At 33.4% G+C, this 17514-nt stretch overlaps 1 protein-coding gene across 9 annotated transcripts in view; it reads right to left on the reverse strand.

Moving 5' to 3' along the window:
• Nucleotides 1–1555: 1555 nt before the first annotated feature.
• The window catches only part of SH3GLB1 (SH3 domain containing GRB2 like, endophilin B1), a 29530-nt gene continuing 13571 nt past the window's right edge, over nucleotides 1556–17514 (reverse strand). For 5 of the 9 annotated variants that reach the window (XM_059688989.1, XM_059688984.1, XM_059688990.1 and 2 more), the window contains 8 exons: nucleotides 15367–15500; nucleotides 13689–13781; nucleotides 11849–11935; nucleotides 10037–10060; nucleotides 5697–5786; nucleotides 5220–5320; nucleotides 2389–2614; nucleotides 1556–2023 (listed from right to left, as the gene is read on the reverse strand). In XM_059688989.1, coding sequence (XP_059544972.1) covers nucleotides 1916–2023; nucleotides 2389–2614; nucleotides 5220–5320; nucleotides 5697–5786; nucleotides 10037–10060; nucleotides 11849–11935; nucleotides 13689–13781; nucleotides 15367–15500 — 863 coding nt within the window. In that variant the 3' untranslated portion in view covers nucleotides 1556–1915. The remainder of the gene's footprint in view (nucleotides 2024–2388; nucleotides 2615–5219; nucleotides 5321–5696; nucleotides 5787–10036; nucleotides 10061–11848; nucleotides 11936–13688; nucleotides 13782–15366; nucleotides 15501–17514) is intronic. The other 4 variants (XM_059688985.1, XM_059688987.1, XM_059688986.1 and 1 more) reach the window with 4 other exon arrangements.

Here is a 17514-nt window from a genome sequence, read left to right on the forward strand (position 1 = left end):
CAGTATGCAAGGAAGACTGGATTTGAATCCAGGGACCATTCCATTCCAGTGGTCATACTCTCCCCTTCATTACTCTACTTCCTATAAACCAGATTTATAGTTGCTGTTTTAAAAGTTGACCTGAATTTTTTTTTTAAATGATCTTTAAAGCCTAAATCTTGACTTTATAAAACATAATAGGTAGTACTCTAGGCTGTCTGTAGAACTTCCTTTCTGGGGGGGCGGGGGGGGGGGGCGGGGGCGGGGAAAGCTTGCTCGCTTGGTTCTATAGTTAACCAGCTTGAGCAGCTTTTGGCTTGAGTATGGCAATTCACAGTGTGAATCAGTGTGTCTTGTACAACTATAAAATCTCAGAGTAATTTGTCTCATAGCACCGAAATAAAAGGGTAACAACTACTGTTAAAAGTTTAGACTGAGTTAAATTATCAACATGTTTACCAAGTTATCAGGAACTCTTAAACACCATTTTGAAACATCCTTTTGTGTTAAGTATTTATCATTTTTTAAAGTACCAAAAAAATATCATTTTGATACACCAACATTCCCTGAAATGAGCTACATCTCTGCAATTCTTGTGTAAGTTAGCCTGAATTACTTTCCGTTGTCAGAATGTATTATACTCTTTTGGCTCCTGGCCTGGCACATCTTTTCCTCTATGAAGCACTTCCTCTTCAAACTACCTCCCACTCACCAAATCTCAATCAGGTGACGCCCAAAGCACCGAAACACAGCACCTTATCCTATCATGACAGTGACACTTATTCTGCATCTTGTTATCAACACAGTACCTGGACCTCAACAAATGCTTAATAAATGATAGAATAAGAATGACAGAAGTTCTAACATGGACACAATCTGTTGATTCACAGCAATGGTCCAAATAACAATTTTCTGACTCAAAGTGTGTCACTAATAATTTCAGTGTGTGTTTCATAACTACAGATCCTGATCAAGATAAACTAAGTTTATCAATATTTTATAAGTTAATAAGTTTTCAAAATTTTATTAGTAAGCTCAGAGTAACCAAAAGTGGATTGTTTGTATACACTTTATGATGAATGTAGTTTCACTGGTTTGTATTTTTATAAAGATTTGTTGTTCAGTAAAAACAAATTCTCTGTATTGTACTGCAGTATGTTCTTAATGAGTCCAATTCTGATCATGCTTAAACTGTGCCAATTGAACAATCTTAAAACATTGCTTAGTGAATTGAACTTGCCTCAGATGTTTTAGAACCTTTACTGCAAAAATACCAGAGAAATATGGTAGTGCTTTTCAAAGACTAGTTGTTCTTAAATTTAAATCATTCAGTAGTGTTTAATAAAATAAACAACCCCCCCCCTCAAAATAACCCACTGAAATATGGTATTGAAAACATTCAACTTCTGTTGGAAAACAAAGTAAACATGGTATAATTGCATTTCTGTTCAAGGAAACATTCAGAAACACATTCTTCACAAAAGAGGTTTATATCCTAGGTCTCTTCTGAAACCAAAAGTTAAAAACAAATTTTAATTTTATTCTTTGGCTATACCTAATAAATGAGTCACTGATATCAATTCACAATAAATTTATTTTACAGAAAAGAAAAAGCTTGCCATTAATGAAAAATTCAGTAGAAAACAGTTCTTCTGTTTTAAGTTGGGGCTCAAAAGTAGAAGCTGCTTATTAGTGAAACCTCAGTAGAAAGAGAATTTTGTAAGAAAACATTCTTGGTATGAAAGTTCTAACATAAATTCTGTAATGAAATAGTCACCAAGCAATTTTATTGGCAGAAAGCCCGTTTCTGATGGCTGGTATTTTCTTTTCAGTCTCTTTAAGACATTAACATGGAAGATACTAAACCTGCTTTATTTAGAGTTAGTTGTATATAAATAGGGTGTCATGATGGATAATCTTTCCATAGTCCACCTATTTAATTGAGCAGTTCTAAGTAGGTAATTGGCACCCTACCCTTCTGATTTCCCCTTTCCCCCATTAGCCAGTCTGAATCCATTCCAACGACACTGAACACAGTGATCACCTACAAAATAAAAATATTTCCAGTTAGTATGTTAAAAAATAAACACATAGGAAACTAATCAGATTTGTATTTAACTATTCACTATCAAGGGACTTTAAACATTATTGTCAATTTTGCTAAAAGTTAAAGGATATTTTTTAGAGGCAGTTTTAGAAATCTTCCAGTTATTTAGCAGTTAAAAGCTTTAAATATTTATGTGATGTTATATTTTGTTAAAGAATAGTAGTTAAAATTCTATAAAATTGAAATCTATGAAAGCATTCATGATAAACTATTTCCAAATAAGTAATGAAGAATTTGCATTTTGTTATACTAGAAGATATGTCAATCTGCAATAGTTTTCTTCTTATACCCACATTACTCACCTCATCTGCAAGAAGTGATAATTCACTACTGTTTGCAGCATCATAATCGTATAGAACCCTGGCCTTTCTGCTACCACTGCCCTCCTTAAGGTCAATAAGGTTGGAAGGAGAGGTCATTACTAGGCCACTTGAAGTCATGGCAGAAGAACCAATCACATTTGATGAAGCAGATGGTACAGGTACCACGGAAGTCTGATTGTTGTTAGACTGATAACTGGACGGAAAACTGTTGAAAAGAAAATGGCTAATTAACTATTTTCAAGCAACCAAAGCTCCTGGATACCACCACTTGATGGCAGTGTTTACTTGCTAACAACTTTCACTGTGAATAGAGACTTATGGATGCTGATATTTTAATGACAAAGTGTGCTGACCAGCTTATTATGCCTCTTGCAGTATCTTGACTCCTCTAAGCCTCATGCACATGAAGTCTGTCAACAAATCCTACTGCCTCTACTTTTAAAATTCACAACCAGAGTTTGACCACTTCCCCCACATCTACCACAATGACCCTGACCCAAGCCACCATCATCTCCTGAGTGACCAAATCATTCCAACAGGTTCCAAACAGGTCTGTCAGCTTCCATCCCATGCCCTCTAAAAACTATCCTCAACAGAGCAGCAAGAACAATTCTCCAAAAGGCTAAAATCAAATCATGTCACTCAATAGATCAAAATCTCTAAAGGGTCCTCATATCTGAATAAAGGCCCAAGTCCAAACAGTGGCTTCCAGAGCCCTGTGCGTTCCAGCTCCGTCTCCTCAATTCATCTCCAACCAAGCCCTCCTTGCTGTTGCTTGAATGTAACAGCCATGTCCCTGCTTCAGGGCTTTTGTTCCTGCTATACCCTTCCTGGAGCATCGTCTTTCAGAAGCTGAATATTTTGCTTCCTTACATCTTCTAAGTCTCTGTCTTCCCTGACAAACAGCTACCCTAACCAAGGTACTAGCTTTCTGTATTTTTCTCTATAGCATTTATCACCTTCTAATATATGATGTAATTCACATATACACTGATTTTTCTACTTCCCTCTACCCCCAAATAGAATGTAGGTTCCATTTCTAAGTCAAGTTTCCCTCTAAAGTTAAGAATACATTTCCTAGCATTCCTTCCTGAGTGAACTCAAGTCCTCAGCAGTGATTAAATATACACATTTCTGAAGATAGACATAAAGCCCTCTCTCTCCACCTATGAGGTTTTAAAAGTCTCTAAACATGGAATTTTACTTTCAAATTTACTAGTATGTTTGGCTGTTGTTTAGCCACTAAGGTCTACCTATGTTAATTTTGGGGAATTTATGGAAAAAACAAAACAAAACACTGACCAACCAAAAAACCTGAAAGGCCCTTTTCACCTTTTAAGAACTTTAATGACACACTAAAAAAAATTAGACTTCCTGATATAACCTGATATGTTAAAACCTCCCAGTTATTTAAGAATACATTTACTAATCTTGTGAGAAGTGCTTCTGTTTTCTCATCTATAAAATGTGGATGTATTAATACCCACTTCGCTGGTGTGAGGATTATAACATTATTACATATGAGGTGTCTAAAAGAGTGTCTGGGGACACTGGAGCCCTTCCTAAGTGATTGCTGCTTTTCAGTTACTATTACTAACAACACTGCTATTTTAGCCATTAGCATTACAACCTGGTTTTACTCTTCAGAAATAGCTCTTGAATTTGTTACTGTGGATTTGGATGACTTTCAAGTTCTACATTTAAAGACCTACAAGTTTTCCCACTCTCAATCACTGGTCATTACCAGTAATATAATTCATTGAGGGCAGAGAGACAGGCTAGACATTCTTTCTCCGAATAATAGCATTATTTTCACTCTGTAATGTTTGAGGTTATCCTAAAGTGTAGCAAGGAAACTAGATTTTGTTTGAATGGCTGAATTCCAAGCATTTGTATGGTTTTAAGCAGAAAGCAAGTATGAATGGTAACAACAGCAACTCCTCTGCAGCACTCCCAGAGTATTAGGACAAAGTGAATGGGAAGTAGTAAAGCTTCTTGGACTTAAAATAGTTATAGTGATGTGGGGAAGAAAATGGTATTCGGCTTTCAGATATTAATACCACTAACAAAACTTTAAATATAAAAGAAGTGTAAATCCTTCTATAAATCCTATTAGAATAACTAATGGTATTAGGATAAAATTCATTTTTAAGATCTAAAATTGTTTTGTGAATGTGCTTAATTTTGTTCTAAGTCTAGTTTTGAAAGATTAATATGCAGAAAGGAACATCAAAGTGTTGAGGACATTTTTTGCCTTATTCCTTGAAAAGTAAACTTCAAACACCCTTGAAGCTATTTTTAAATAGCGCAATAAAGGTATTCACTTAAATTATCTTCTCATCTCTGTTAACATTCTTCTGTGTTAGAAGAGCTCAAAATGTTTTTTATAACCTTAGAAGTCTGATAATAGGTTTCTTTTTTAAAAAAACTGATTTTGCCCTAGCCATTTTGGCTCAGTGGATAGAGTGTCGGCCTGTGGACCCAAGAGTCCTGGGTTCAATTCTGGTCAAGGGCATGTACATTGATTGCAGGCTCCTTCCAGGTCCAGGCCCTGGTTGGGGCTCATGCAGGAGGCAACTAACCGATGTGCTTCTCTCACACCGATACCTCTATTTTTCCCTCTCTCTAAAAATCAATAGAAAAATATCCTTGGGTGAAGATTAAAAAAATAAAAAAAATAAAAAACCTGACTTAAAGCAAGCTAATAAAAGTCTTTAATTTTTCTAATCTTCATCTCTAATACTACTTTATAAGAAAAGACCTGAATTGCTTTTCTTATCAGGAATTTCATGAGAAAAGAAAATTACCACCTTCCCAGTTGTTTCTGAAGGTCTAACATGTACTGGTAACATTGTGCATAGTAAGTCATCTGGGCTTCTACAAAGTCATTCAGACAGCGGAGGTGATGGGCCTGTGAAGGAAAGTTACAGTCACTTCTTGGCTCTATAATCTATCATAAGGGGAAACAGAATACAACACTGTACTCAGGGAGAATCACTAGTATCTAGCACTTTACTACAAGGCTTATTAAGACTGACCATGGCCAACTGTGTAATAACAAACTGTTTTGCCAACAAAAATCAACAAATGGTTGATTATGGTGGGAGAACTAGGTGATAGAGTGTAAATAAAAATTTAAAATATTTCTTCATATATCTTAAAAAGTGTCACAGTTTAAATTTCCCTGATAAATAACTAAAAAGGAAGTTCAGGTTTTCTTCCGCAAATTGCCTGAGGACTATCAAAGTCCTTTGTTCCAAATGAATTTCCAATAAATGAATACTCACGTGTGTACTGCTAATTCCTTCTAGCAGAAGTCTTGTAATCTCTGCCTGACGATCGAATTCACTTTGAGTTATTCTTAATTCCTGTTCAGACTTAAATTGGAACATAGTTTTAGAACCTCATTAAGAGGACTTAGTCCATTTTACATACATTTATGTAGACTGTCAAAGAAAACCCCCAAACAAATCCTAAATGATAATCTGGCAATTCTCTGATTCTGCTTTTGTATCTAAACTGGTCCCTGGTTTCTAGACATTAGTTTTTCTATATTACTCAATCTAGACAGAACTGATTCCTTATAAGTACTTGACTCAAAAGAATCTACTAATGCCAAAGCTTAATGGTATACACATGAAAGTCTAGAAAAACTACTGGGACAACCAATATATTTCCAAGTATCAACTTTGCCATTTTACAAAATCTTAAAATCACTAGTTTACATGTATAAAATATTTCAAAAAATCCTCAAACTACTACTATAGTTACTTTATTTTGAACTTAAAGATAGTCTTTAATATTAAATGAACAACTTCAGAACAAAATCACAGGATTTTAACCACTCGGATGTTTAGTTACCAAACATATACTTGTTTCTAGAACATAGTTTTTAGGTTTCTTCTAAGGATTCTTTAACCTACATAAATGTCTTTAAGTTTTCTTTCCAAACTTTGCATGAAATAATGTTTTAAGCAGAAATATTACCCAAAAGATATGCTAGGGTTTTCCTGCAAGTAATGGGTTCCCTTTAATCAGTGGTGTGCTGGGGTAAACTGACTTTCTATGAAATACAAAAGCACTAATGTGTTTATTTTCATGGTGTAAATACTCCTACACAGTTGATTTCAAGCAACCAAGCTCAAGTCCCTGAACTTGGAGTTGGAAAGAGGTGTGTGTATAATAGTACACTACTCTTAGCTTCAACCATTGATATAGGTTTAGTGCTGGGACAAAACAGATCACTAAAAAATCAACATAATATAAAAACAGTAAATACTGGCAAAACCATCTTTTCAAACTTTTAGCAAGAGTTGGTTGGTAGTAAGTGAGTAGGTCACTCAAAATAGCTCTCTCACTGGGGATCATCATTATTAATAACATTATAATGGTATTTTCCACCTTTCCAGAATAAATAGCTTCCCACCCCCAGCCAAATAATTGCAATATTTTCAGGACTATGTAAAACTACTTTAAGTATAAAAAGTCTGAGCTTTTTCCTTTCATACCCCATCTCCCTCTCTTTCACCCTTGGTGGCAACAGTTAGCCTATTGAACCAATCAACAAGGAAGCAGCAGCAAAATAGATAATCAGTTGCTTAAGTATTCTAATTTCACTGGCAACAGGCCTGGCAGAGGGAACTAAGAACTGACCAGTAGATTGGATTTATAGAAATAAGCTTACATTACTCAATAAATGGTGTTAAAATTAAATTTACTTGACTAAAACCACCATGAAGACATGCTGCTTTGATACAGGGCTGAAGTAACCTTCATCTGGAAGCTAGTAAGAAGTGGAAGAAAGTCCCAGGAGAAGAATCAATGTTCTTCTTAAGGAAAATGTTAAGGAAAGCCAATCACTTCAGTGTTACATTTGCACTATTTACTATTCTGCTTTCTTGAATGCAAAAAGTTTGATTAATAGAATTAACCATAACAAACCAAAAATAAATAAATGAGGCTAGTTCCATGTACAACTTGAATTAATAACCTTTAGTAGGCTTTAATGGCAGAAAAGCCTACTAAGTGACAATATTTTTGTACAAGGTATAAACAAGTATGCTAAGTAGATTAAAAGTGACATGGAAGTTTGAGTCTGAAGTAGAAATAATGTTTTGTTTTGTTTTTCTCTTTCAAATAATTTTAATAACCTGGCAGTGAGTCAAAATATGAAAAGAGGATTCAAATTTATTTCCTTTAAGGGGGATGCTATCATGATTGCCTTACACAAGCATAACCAAAGTTAATGATGACAATGGATTCCAAAGAGTGAGGATGTTAAGAAGGCTTCAAGGTTCAGATTGAAGAACTTGGTTTTGGTGATTTGGTGTGGAGATGTGGAACTAGTGTTTTAAAGACACTGAATAAAAAAATAAAATAATCTCAAGGACAAGGGATCAGACTTACAGGTTTGAGCAACCTAGGCTTTATATTTAGAAAAGGTAAATGATAGGAAGAAAAAAAAATCTCATTAAAAAACAAACAAACAAGTTTCAGTGTGAACTAGGGTAGTTGCAAGCGATGAAAGTCCCAAATAATTTCTACTTCTACACATATAATTGAATCTGAGAGGCAGAGGTTAACTGAAATTAGGTTCAGCATAATCAATTTACTTAGGAAGAAAATGATCCATACTAGGCAGGTAAAAAGGGTTTAAAGAAAGACAATAAATTTAAAGGGTTTTTATTCTGTCTTCCAGAAGATCTCATTCCCTGACTTAATTTTACAATTGAAAGGTAGTGTTCTAGAGAAAAGAATTACTGCTTAGATTACTGTTACTGGGCTAATTGATCTAGAGCAGTGGTCCCCAACCTTTTTTTGGCCATGCCCCACCTAAGCACCTCTAAAATCCCAATGCCCCTTCTGTGACCTATAATTCTTATTCAAAAAGTGAAGTTCTATTCACGTGGAGGAAGCCTAAAAGGCCATTAACTTGGTCTAAACAAGCTTCCAAAGAATATGGCATCCATGAAAGAGAAAAATAAAATAACAAAAGGACAGTTGAAATACTGAGGAAGAAATAACTAAGAAATTATTTAAAATATAGTAATATGAAGTGATATGAAAAAATAGCAAATAAAGTTTCAAAACACATAATAGAGAACTGAAATGCATAAATATAACACAAAATATATTTATATACTGTATATGAGGCCCCTAGAACCATAAGAAATGCAAAAACTTTACTGTTAATAACTCATCCTCGAATTGCCCTCCTTAAAAATCAAATTGCCCTCCTGTGGGGCATGTGCCCCACGTTGGGAACCACTGATCTAGAGTATATGGTAGCATAACTTGGATCAGAAAAGCAAGAAAAGTCCTTTTAAGATGTAACTTGGGAAAAGGGCAAGAATTTGTTGGTCTGTGATATCAGCTAGAAATTTAAATCATGTATTTTCTGTGACAAACTTCGTCAGTGTTACTTACTTTATCCTATGGGCTTAAATCTTTAAAATATTCCAGAAACATAAATTAAACATTTTTAAATTATGACAAAAGTGAGATTTACAGAAGAATTTTTGATATATTTCTTAAGTTCCTCTCATATATACATAAGTATTTGTTTCATGAATTGTTTCCCATTATATCAAATATTTCCTAAAGTTGTAGAGATTGAATCAAATAAATTTTTTAAGTATACTTGCATGCTAACCAAAGTGGAAGAGACCCTGGTTTTCTTGCTTAATCTATATTCTCTTCTATATTACTCTGCCATCTTTTCATGCTAGAAGTTCTAAAAGATATCAGAGGCCAGGGTGAAACTATAGCTAAATTGATGAATAGATTCCATGAAAGGGGATGAGAATATAAGTTAAGAATTTCACATTGGATTGCCAAGTCATAGAATCAACAGCTTCATAACCTATGCACAGAACAGATTGTATAGTCAGCAATCCTACTGTCAAAAAATAAATGAAAAATGCTTCTGAATATTTCCAATAGCATTTAAAACAAATCTGCATTAAAGTCATGATTTTATTTATTAAATTCTTGCTTAGTTCTTGATTTCCCAGCCCAGAAAGATTAGAAATGATAACAACAGGCTAGTCGCAGACATATGGACAACTTCTAAAAGTGACAGTTTGACAAGAAGACAACACACTTCAAAAACAAAAGATCTAATTGTTACACAGTATAATAATGAATATTCATAATAAAGACCCTAACTTTAAGTAAAATTCAATATATGTTATCCTGTTTAATGCAGCATCAAAATACTTTTTGTACAAATGTTTTTAACTAAAGTGACAGAAAAATAAGCTTTGGTGCTGGAGAGAACAAGTTTCAGTTACCTAGAAAATTTACTTGTGTGACACGAACACAGAGAATATGATGTTAACTATATTTTACATAATTGCCATATGAATAAACCAAGTATTTAAACTGCATCTGGCAAGGCACTATAAAGATTACCACTTAATCTATCAGGTATCAATAGTGTGTGCAAACAATATCTCTGCAGGACTGTTCTATTGCTCTGTGGACCTGAGTGTTCCATAATCATTTTCAGATTTTATAAGATACAGTAACAAAGGCTGTGACTAGCCCCACGGTTATCGTCCAATATTCTCTGAGTGAATGACAATTAAATCTGTTTCATAATTCTGTAGTTTAATAATTTACTTACTTTTGTCACTTCCTCTGCCCAAATCTAGCCAGCATTAAAAATTAGAGAAAAATATACAGCATGAAAGTTGGAATTTAACATTTTCTACAACTTAGTATAGAGAAATGTAAATATTTTAATTCAAATGGCATACTCCTTTTCTCAGGATCACATTATCAGGTGAAATATAGAAGTAACTAAATTAGTACAGCTTAATATACTGTGAAAGTATGCCTTCATATGTATAAATACTATTGATTTTTGAATCTTATACTGATTCTCTAAATTAATAAGAATAACAGTTATCTAAAATGGAATATTTAACCCCTCTTAGTTCTAGTTTTCTTATTTATAAAAGTTTGGACCAAATGATTTCTAATTCCTCATTAGGCCTAAACTCTACAACTTTAGGAAATTAAAATAAAGCAAAGGTAAATGTACACTGAACACGGATATAGTCATTGGGATGGTGGGGGCGGGGGGAAGACAATAAACTAGAGATACTCCTATAATGAATTTAAAATTACTAGAGTTAAATACATCTTATTATAAGTAGATGGTATCAGTAATAAGACAAGTGCCTAATAAGTGAAACAGTCTTGCTAATTGGTTAGGATATTTTTACAAAAGAAAACCTACAATTTATATACTAACTTACCAATGACAGAAAGAAATAGTCTCACACTTTTCATTTTCCTACAGATAGGACAATGGAAATAAATAAATGCATTCTCTTGCTATCTCAGGAAAGCCCTCATTTAGTCAGTGATTCATGGATTGCAAACCCCCCCCCCCCTTTTAATTCAATGCTAATATTGGGAATAAAAGCAGCTAGTTTAACTGCCAATTTATTATCAACTTTACTACAATTTCCATGTCACTTCTGTGGAAGTAATTTATGTAGGAGTATAATATACCAAATACTCATAAATCTTTACTAGCTAACACTTTTAAGATTTGGGCAGTGTTCAGATTTTTCATATTTCTATCATGTTAAAAAATCAAAAATTCCCAGCCGGCCAGGTGTGGCTCAGCAGTTGACCAAGGAACCAAGAGGTCACCAGTTCGATTCCCAGTCAAGGTATATGCCTGGGTTGCCCCCAGTAGGGGGAGTGCAGAAGGCAGCCAATCAATGATTCTCACTCATCATTGATGTTTCCATCTCTCTTTCCCTTTCCCTTCTTCTCTGAAATCAATACAAATATATTTAAAAAAAATTTCTAGCATCTCCTAAATTTCCTCCAATCAAGCTCAATACATACTTTGGATACTATATATAACAATTCTCACTTTCAATTCTTGTCCACCATTGTCTCTATTCTGCAATTTTCTTAAGTGAGCATATGGAGGAATGGGCCTTCCCATTACATAAATACCAAAACTATTGAGGTTTGTTTTGGCCTGGAATTGCAAAAGATTCATTCTATGTTGAGTTTGGGTGAAAATTAAGGGGACGTTGAAGATACTGAGAAACAAAATAAATATGTATACCTTATCCCTTTCTCTAAGTTAAGTAAGTTTTGTTAATTTTCTTTGCCAAAAGTGAACATATAAAGTGCCAGCTAAATTAACATCTTTTATAGGGCATAAAAGGCACAATAAACTTATGTGTAAATTCAGACTGTAAAATCTGAATTTGGCATAGCTAATATATTTGGCAATGAGAACACATTCTTTCTTTTTAGTTCCAATATTATTTAAGCTATTATTCCACATATATTTTGTTAAACTAATGAATGCATGTCTTTTTGAATATTTTAGACCATTAAATGCAGATGATAGCAGGAGAAGGCACTTTATTCAAGATGTAGAAAACACAGTAGGCCAACAAACCTTTAGCCATTTTACATGCAGGAAGTTGAGCATGTAAGAGAAATTTACCATAATGTTATCTCCTTCAAGGTGAGCTGAGTTTAGTTGCTTAAATACATAGGTAAGAGACAAAGAACACATTATACCAATGAACACAGTGAAATAAGTTTTTTCTGCACAATAAAGAACACACAAACAGGTATTATTACTTTAAAAAAACTCTCTATTTGTTCTATGGAATTTCATAGTGGTACCTATTCTATTTTTCCAAAAGATTCAAATTTTCAAAGACAAAAAATATGGTTGATGTCTGATTTAAAATTAAAATCATTTAGGGAAAATGCATCACTTTAAAAACTGCTGCCATTATCTATAATTTTTATTAAAATTTTCACTATGAAAGCCCTTTTGCCTACCCACAGCTTTCCCATTCAAAGGAATAAACTAGTCATAAAACAATCCATGGAAATTTATAAATAAGTAAAATCAAAGAAAGTCCGAGGTTATAGTAACCTCTTCAGCTGCCACTTAAAACTAGGAAATGTGTCAAAGAAGAAAAGAATAAAGCAAACCCAAACTTCTGGTGGTTTCTATTCTTCTGTATTCTCTAAGTAAACGGAAGTAAATGCAAAAAGCCTATTTAAGGAAGTTAGGCTGTTCCTGAAGATGATGTCAGGATAATTCTGAGGTAAAATTGACAGTGAATTTGGAATTACTATCCTGTCAAAGACAGCACGTTTCCTGCAGTAACTAATACAGAATCTCCAAAAGAGAAACAGTATAGAAGAAAATAATTTATTTTGCACATACAAGGTACTGGGGTAATCTCATAAGACATCACTGTCCAATACCAAGTTATCAGTTTTAAATTTCATTCAAAATCAAGTCTCAGTCTTTTCTTTCCCAAAATGACAGGCACAAGAGACTTTTACCAATACTGTGGTAACATGCTCCTTAAGGCAATGATTTTTGATGGTGGTAGTGGTAGTGAATTGTGAACAGAAGGCAGTGGGAATGTAGTAAGGCTCTTAACAAAAGATATCTCTTAGCTCAAATTAAGAATTAACTTATTAGCGTCCTCTAATAAATCCAGACTTGTTTATATTTGTACCATCATAAAGTTGTTCCAATTCAAATCAGATTCATCTCTTCAAATTTTGGAATAAAGATTTAAACAATATAAATGTTAGATTAAATAAGAAGCTTATAAATAAAACCTTTACACAAAGTTTTATATACATTATCATTGAATTACTACATTTAATATATACCCACTCAGTTTTATCTGAGATTGTTTTTATGAAAAGTATACAAGAACTTATTTATCCAAATAGGTTTCCTTCCCTGCAAAGCAGTCACCTGTCAGTCCCTGTTGCCGCTGTTTGAATGTTTTTGGAGCTATTCTTGGTGACAACTCCTTTAGTCAGTTTGAGTCACATGTGGAAAGAGTTACATCTACCTTTTAAGCCACACACAAGCATTCTCTAGTGTGATTCATTCTCATCTTAATTACTATTTATTTTTCTATTTCAAATATAATCAAGCTATCTCTAAAAAATCTATTTGCCATCACTGGTGACTGAGGATATTTAAACAACATGACACAGCTTGAGGAGCTCATAATTCTCATAATTTTTGTTTTTTAGCAACAGGGGTATCACTGAAATAAGAACATTGCCTGCTGATATAACTACTTTGCACTGATTAGGATATATTAAGTTCTGATAACAAAAACAACACTCTAAAGTCATATTCTAGTCTTATTGATGAATTGTAGCTTGCACTGTATATGAGTAAAATATTTTACAAGTCTGAAAATTATTAACCTAAAATGTTTTTTAAATTAAATAACACTACTTACTGAAGCTCTAGTTTCTGCAGCTTTTGCCTTTTTTAGTCTGGTTTTTGCAGCATCCAAATCCAGTCTCTTATTTTGTAGTAGCTTCCTTTCTTTCTATAAGAAAAATATAAAGGCTAATGATATTAAAAGCCAGTAAGAGCATACTTTTAAAATATTATTTTACATTAGTATTTAAAGTATTATTTTCCATAAAATATATGAATCATCTGATTAACTGAGATCTATAATTACAAAACTGGCTATACAGTATTTGATTCCTTTTTCCTACTGTTCTCAATTTTAAAACAATAGAAACATTCTAGATATCTGGGTAAGATGGCAGGTGACAGTGAAAACAGAAATATTATTTTTAATACTTTGGGATTTTGCTCCCCAGGAAATATTTGGCAATATCTTCTTGGTTATCACAACTGGGGGAGGAATATTACTAGCATCCAATGGTAGAAGCCAAGAATGCTGCTAAACGTCCCACAATGCAGTCTAGCTCCCACAACAAAGAATTATTCAGCCTAAAATGCCAGTAGTGCCCAGGATGAAAAACTTAAAAAAAATTTAAATATTTTTACTGATTTCAGAGAGAAGGAGAGAAACATCAATTGGCTGCCTCCTGCACGCCCCACACTGCAGATCAAGCCTGCAACCCGGGCATGTGCCCTGACCGGGTATCGAGCCACAACCTCTTGGTACATGGGTCGATGCTTAACCACTGAGTCACACCGGCCAGACTGGAATGAAAAACTTTTACAGCATTACAGTTTATCTAGAAAGTGCCTATGATGAAGGAAGTATAGGCCTAGTGTAAAGTTGCTTGATACGCTATGTGATCACATGTACCCTAGCATGGAGAGCAACTCTACTACTCCAATTACAGAATAGATAATGAATAAACATCGAATTCCTCATGGGAACTTCAAGCTTTTATAAAATAGTCACTGTTCGTTTTATTTTTAAACAGATTTCACATATCAAATTTCATCCCATTGACAATCTAATATCTTTTAAATTGTATTTCAACTTGCTGATTTTTCCTTTGTCTCAGCCAAATACTTTTACCTAGAGATAAATTCATTGTAAATATGTTTTCTGTAATATTTTATAACACGAAACGTGCAAGCAACGTTTGACCTAATATTTAAAATAGAGCAGTCTTGCAATAATCTTAGAAAAAATAGCCACCTAAATCTCCATCCTCCATCACTTAATAATAGACTAATAGATTGGGTTTGGGAAAGTGATATTTCTTACACATCAGCAAATAACACAGCTACGTGAAAAGAAAACAGACTTCTAGGGATGCAAAAAGACAGAAAGTCTAATAGCCAGAAATATAGCTTCTAATAATTAGGTTTCTGGCTCCCAGTTTAATGGCTATACTATGGTGATATTTTGTGACATATTTTAATAATCATTGCAGGAACCACTCTCTATAGATTTTAATGCTGGTAATAAGTAAGAATGATGTAAGAGTATTTCAATAACAGGGACACAAAAATGGAGTCCGTATCATTAATAGTCCTGTATTTTAATTAGCTTTGTGTTCTGTTAAATACATACCTAGCTAGGTTATTTAAAATTTCTAATATGTGACATCTACATAGTTAAGATGGCAAATTATTCACTAAAAACTGTAAATATATATCTAAATATTTTAATAAAAATTAAAGCACTTTCAACTCACAGCAATTGTTTTATAATCTCCTTCTATAAAGTTTCTTAAAGGAGTGAGAAAATTTAAAGCTGCTGTTTGAATCAGCTCTCTGTCTGCAGTTCCAATTCGCTTTTGTGTTTCTCCACACTTAATAAGAGCATTACCTGAAAAGGAAAAAAAAAAGGTTTTTTTAAACCATTGTCTGATAATGTTGGAAAACAGAATCATGTCAATGTAAATCAGCAATTTGATCTGCTTTATAGTTGTTACTTGTTTACTTAAGTAAAAATCAAATAGAAATAACTTTTATTTTAAATAAAATAACTGTAAAATAAGGCAGTTTTATTTTTTAAAAAAATATATTTTATTGATTTTTTACAGAGAGGAAGGGAGAGGGATAGAGAGTTAGAAAAATCGGTCAACTGCCTCCTGCACCCCCGCCACTGGGGATGTGTCTGCAACCAAGGTACATGCCCTTGACTGGAATCAAACCTGGGACCCTTGAGTCTGCAGGCCGACGCTCTATCCACTGAGCCAAACTGGTTAGGGCAGGTAGTTTTATTTTAAAAGTTATTAAGATTGCCGAAACCGGTTTGGCTCAGTGGATAGAGCATCGGCCTGCGGACTGAAGGGTCCCGGGTTTGATTCCGGTCAGGGGCATGTACCTGGGTTGCGGGCATATCCCCAGTGGGAGATGTGCAGGAGGCAGCTGATCGATGTTTCTCTCTCATCGATGTTTCTAACTATCCCTTTCCCTTCCTCTCTGTAAAAAATCAATAAAATATATAAAAAAAAAGTTATTAAGATTATAAATATCTAAATAAAAATGACAAAGATAAACTCATGTCAGAGTTAATTGTACTAATTGTATCAATGGGACAAAAGAGGATGGATACAATGAAAAGTATGTACCATCACAGCTCAAATAGTGTAGATTTGTTTATAAAAGTATAGTGCTTAAAATATTTTACTAAGTAGATCAAGTCAAAATTTGACTTCTGTTTCTATATTTATGTACTTATCTCAAATATCTATAAATAACAGTATGCCATATATTTGTATTTTAAGTTAAAGAAAAAATCAATGTATCTTAAGTACCACAACAGAGATATTGCAAGAGTGCAAGTGAAGAAAAGTACTGTGGAAAATAGTGAAAGAAAAGGGAACCACAAGATCAAGATTCTACTCCCAGTTCTATCTCTAATAAGCTTTAGTTCTGTAGATCTTAATTCCTTCACGTTAGAATGAGATTAGATCTGACTGGTAAGGAAGTAATAATATAACATAGCAGCTAAGAGATCAATTTCTGGATACAGATCTACATTTGAATTACTAGGTATACGATCATGGATGAATTATGTAACCTCTCTTAGACTCAGTTTCCTTTTTTAAAAATGGAGATAGAATTTATAAGTAGGATATAAAATGGGGATTTATTGAAATAATACTTATATACAGTATTCTAATGCTTGGAATACTCAATTGTTAGCTATTATCAATTAATAATATATATTCTCAAAGCCCAATTCCAATAATTAGGGTATAGTCAATGGAATTATTAGAGATAAAAACAGATTAAGTAAATTATAAAAGAAAAAATTTAGAAGCCTTTCAAATGATCATGTCCCACCAGGCCTTCATTTTGGTGAAGGAAAGACTTGGGTCTCCTTAAACTTTTATGACTCCATAAAACTGTGCCTGGCATAAGCAGATAATAAAAAAATCTGCTTAATGTATATAGTTTCTCTAAAATTAATAGTTAAACTTTAGAAATAAAACTGTAAAGATTTAAAGTATCTCCCTACTTCTGAAAAAAATTATATTTTGAAGAACACAATGTAAAAATTTTAAAGTTGTACATCTAAATGGGTTAAATGGCATTGATTACACAGTATTTAGGTTATTTCCTCTGACATAAAGAAGAGACCTACTAAAGTTTAAGTTCATTTAGTTCCAGAATTTATGAGCTATTTCATAAATCAGGATTATATATAAAAAATCATTTATTTTACCTATCATTTCATATCCATTTTTAGAACCAATTTCTTGCAGAAGTCTTAAAAAGACGAACAAGGGAGGCCAGGGGATTGTCAAGGGCGGGAAAAAAAAAAAAGGACACATATGTAATACCCTTTGTAATACTTTAAGCAATAAAAAAAGAAAAAAAAAAAGACGAAC

The sequence above is a fragment of the Myotis daubentonii genome, chromosome 3 (assembly GCF_963259705.1).
Source record: "Myotis daubentonii chromosome 3, mMyoDau2.1, whole genome shotgun sequence".
Taxonomy (NCBI): Eukaryota; Metazoa; Chordata; class Mammalia; order Chiroptera; family Vespertilionidae; genus Myotis; species Myotis daubentonii.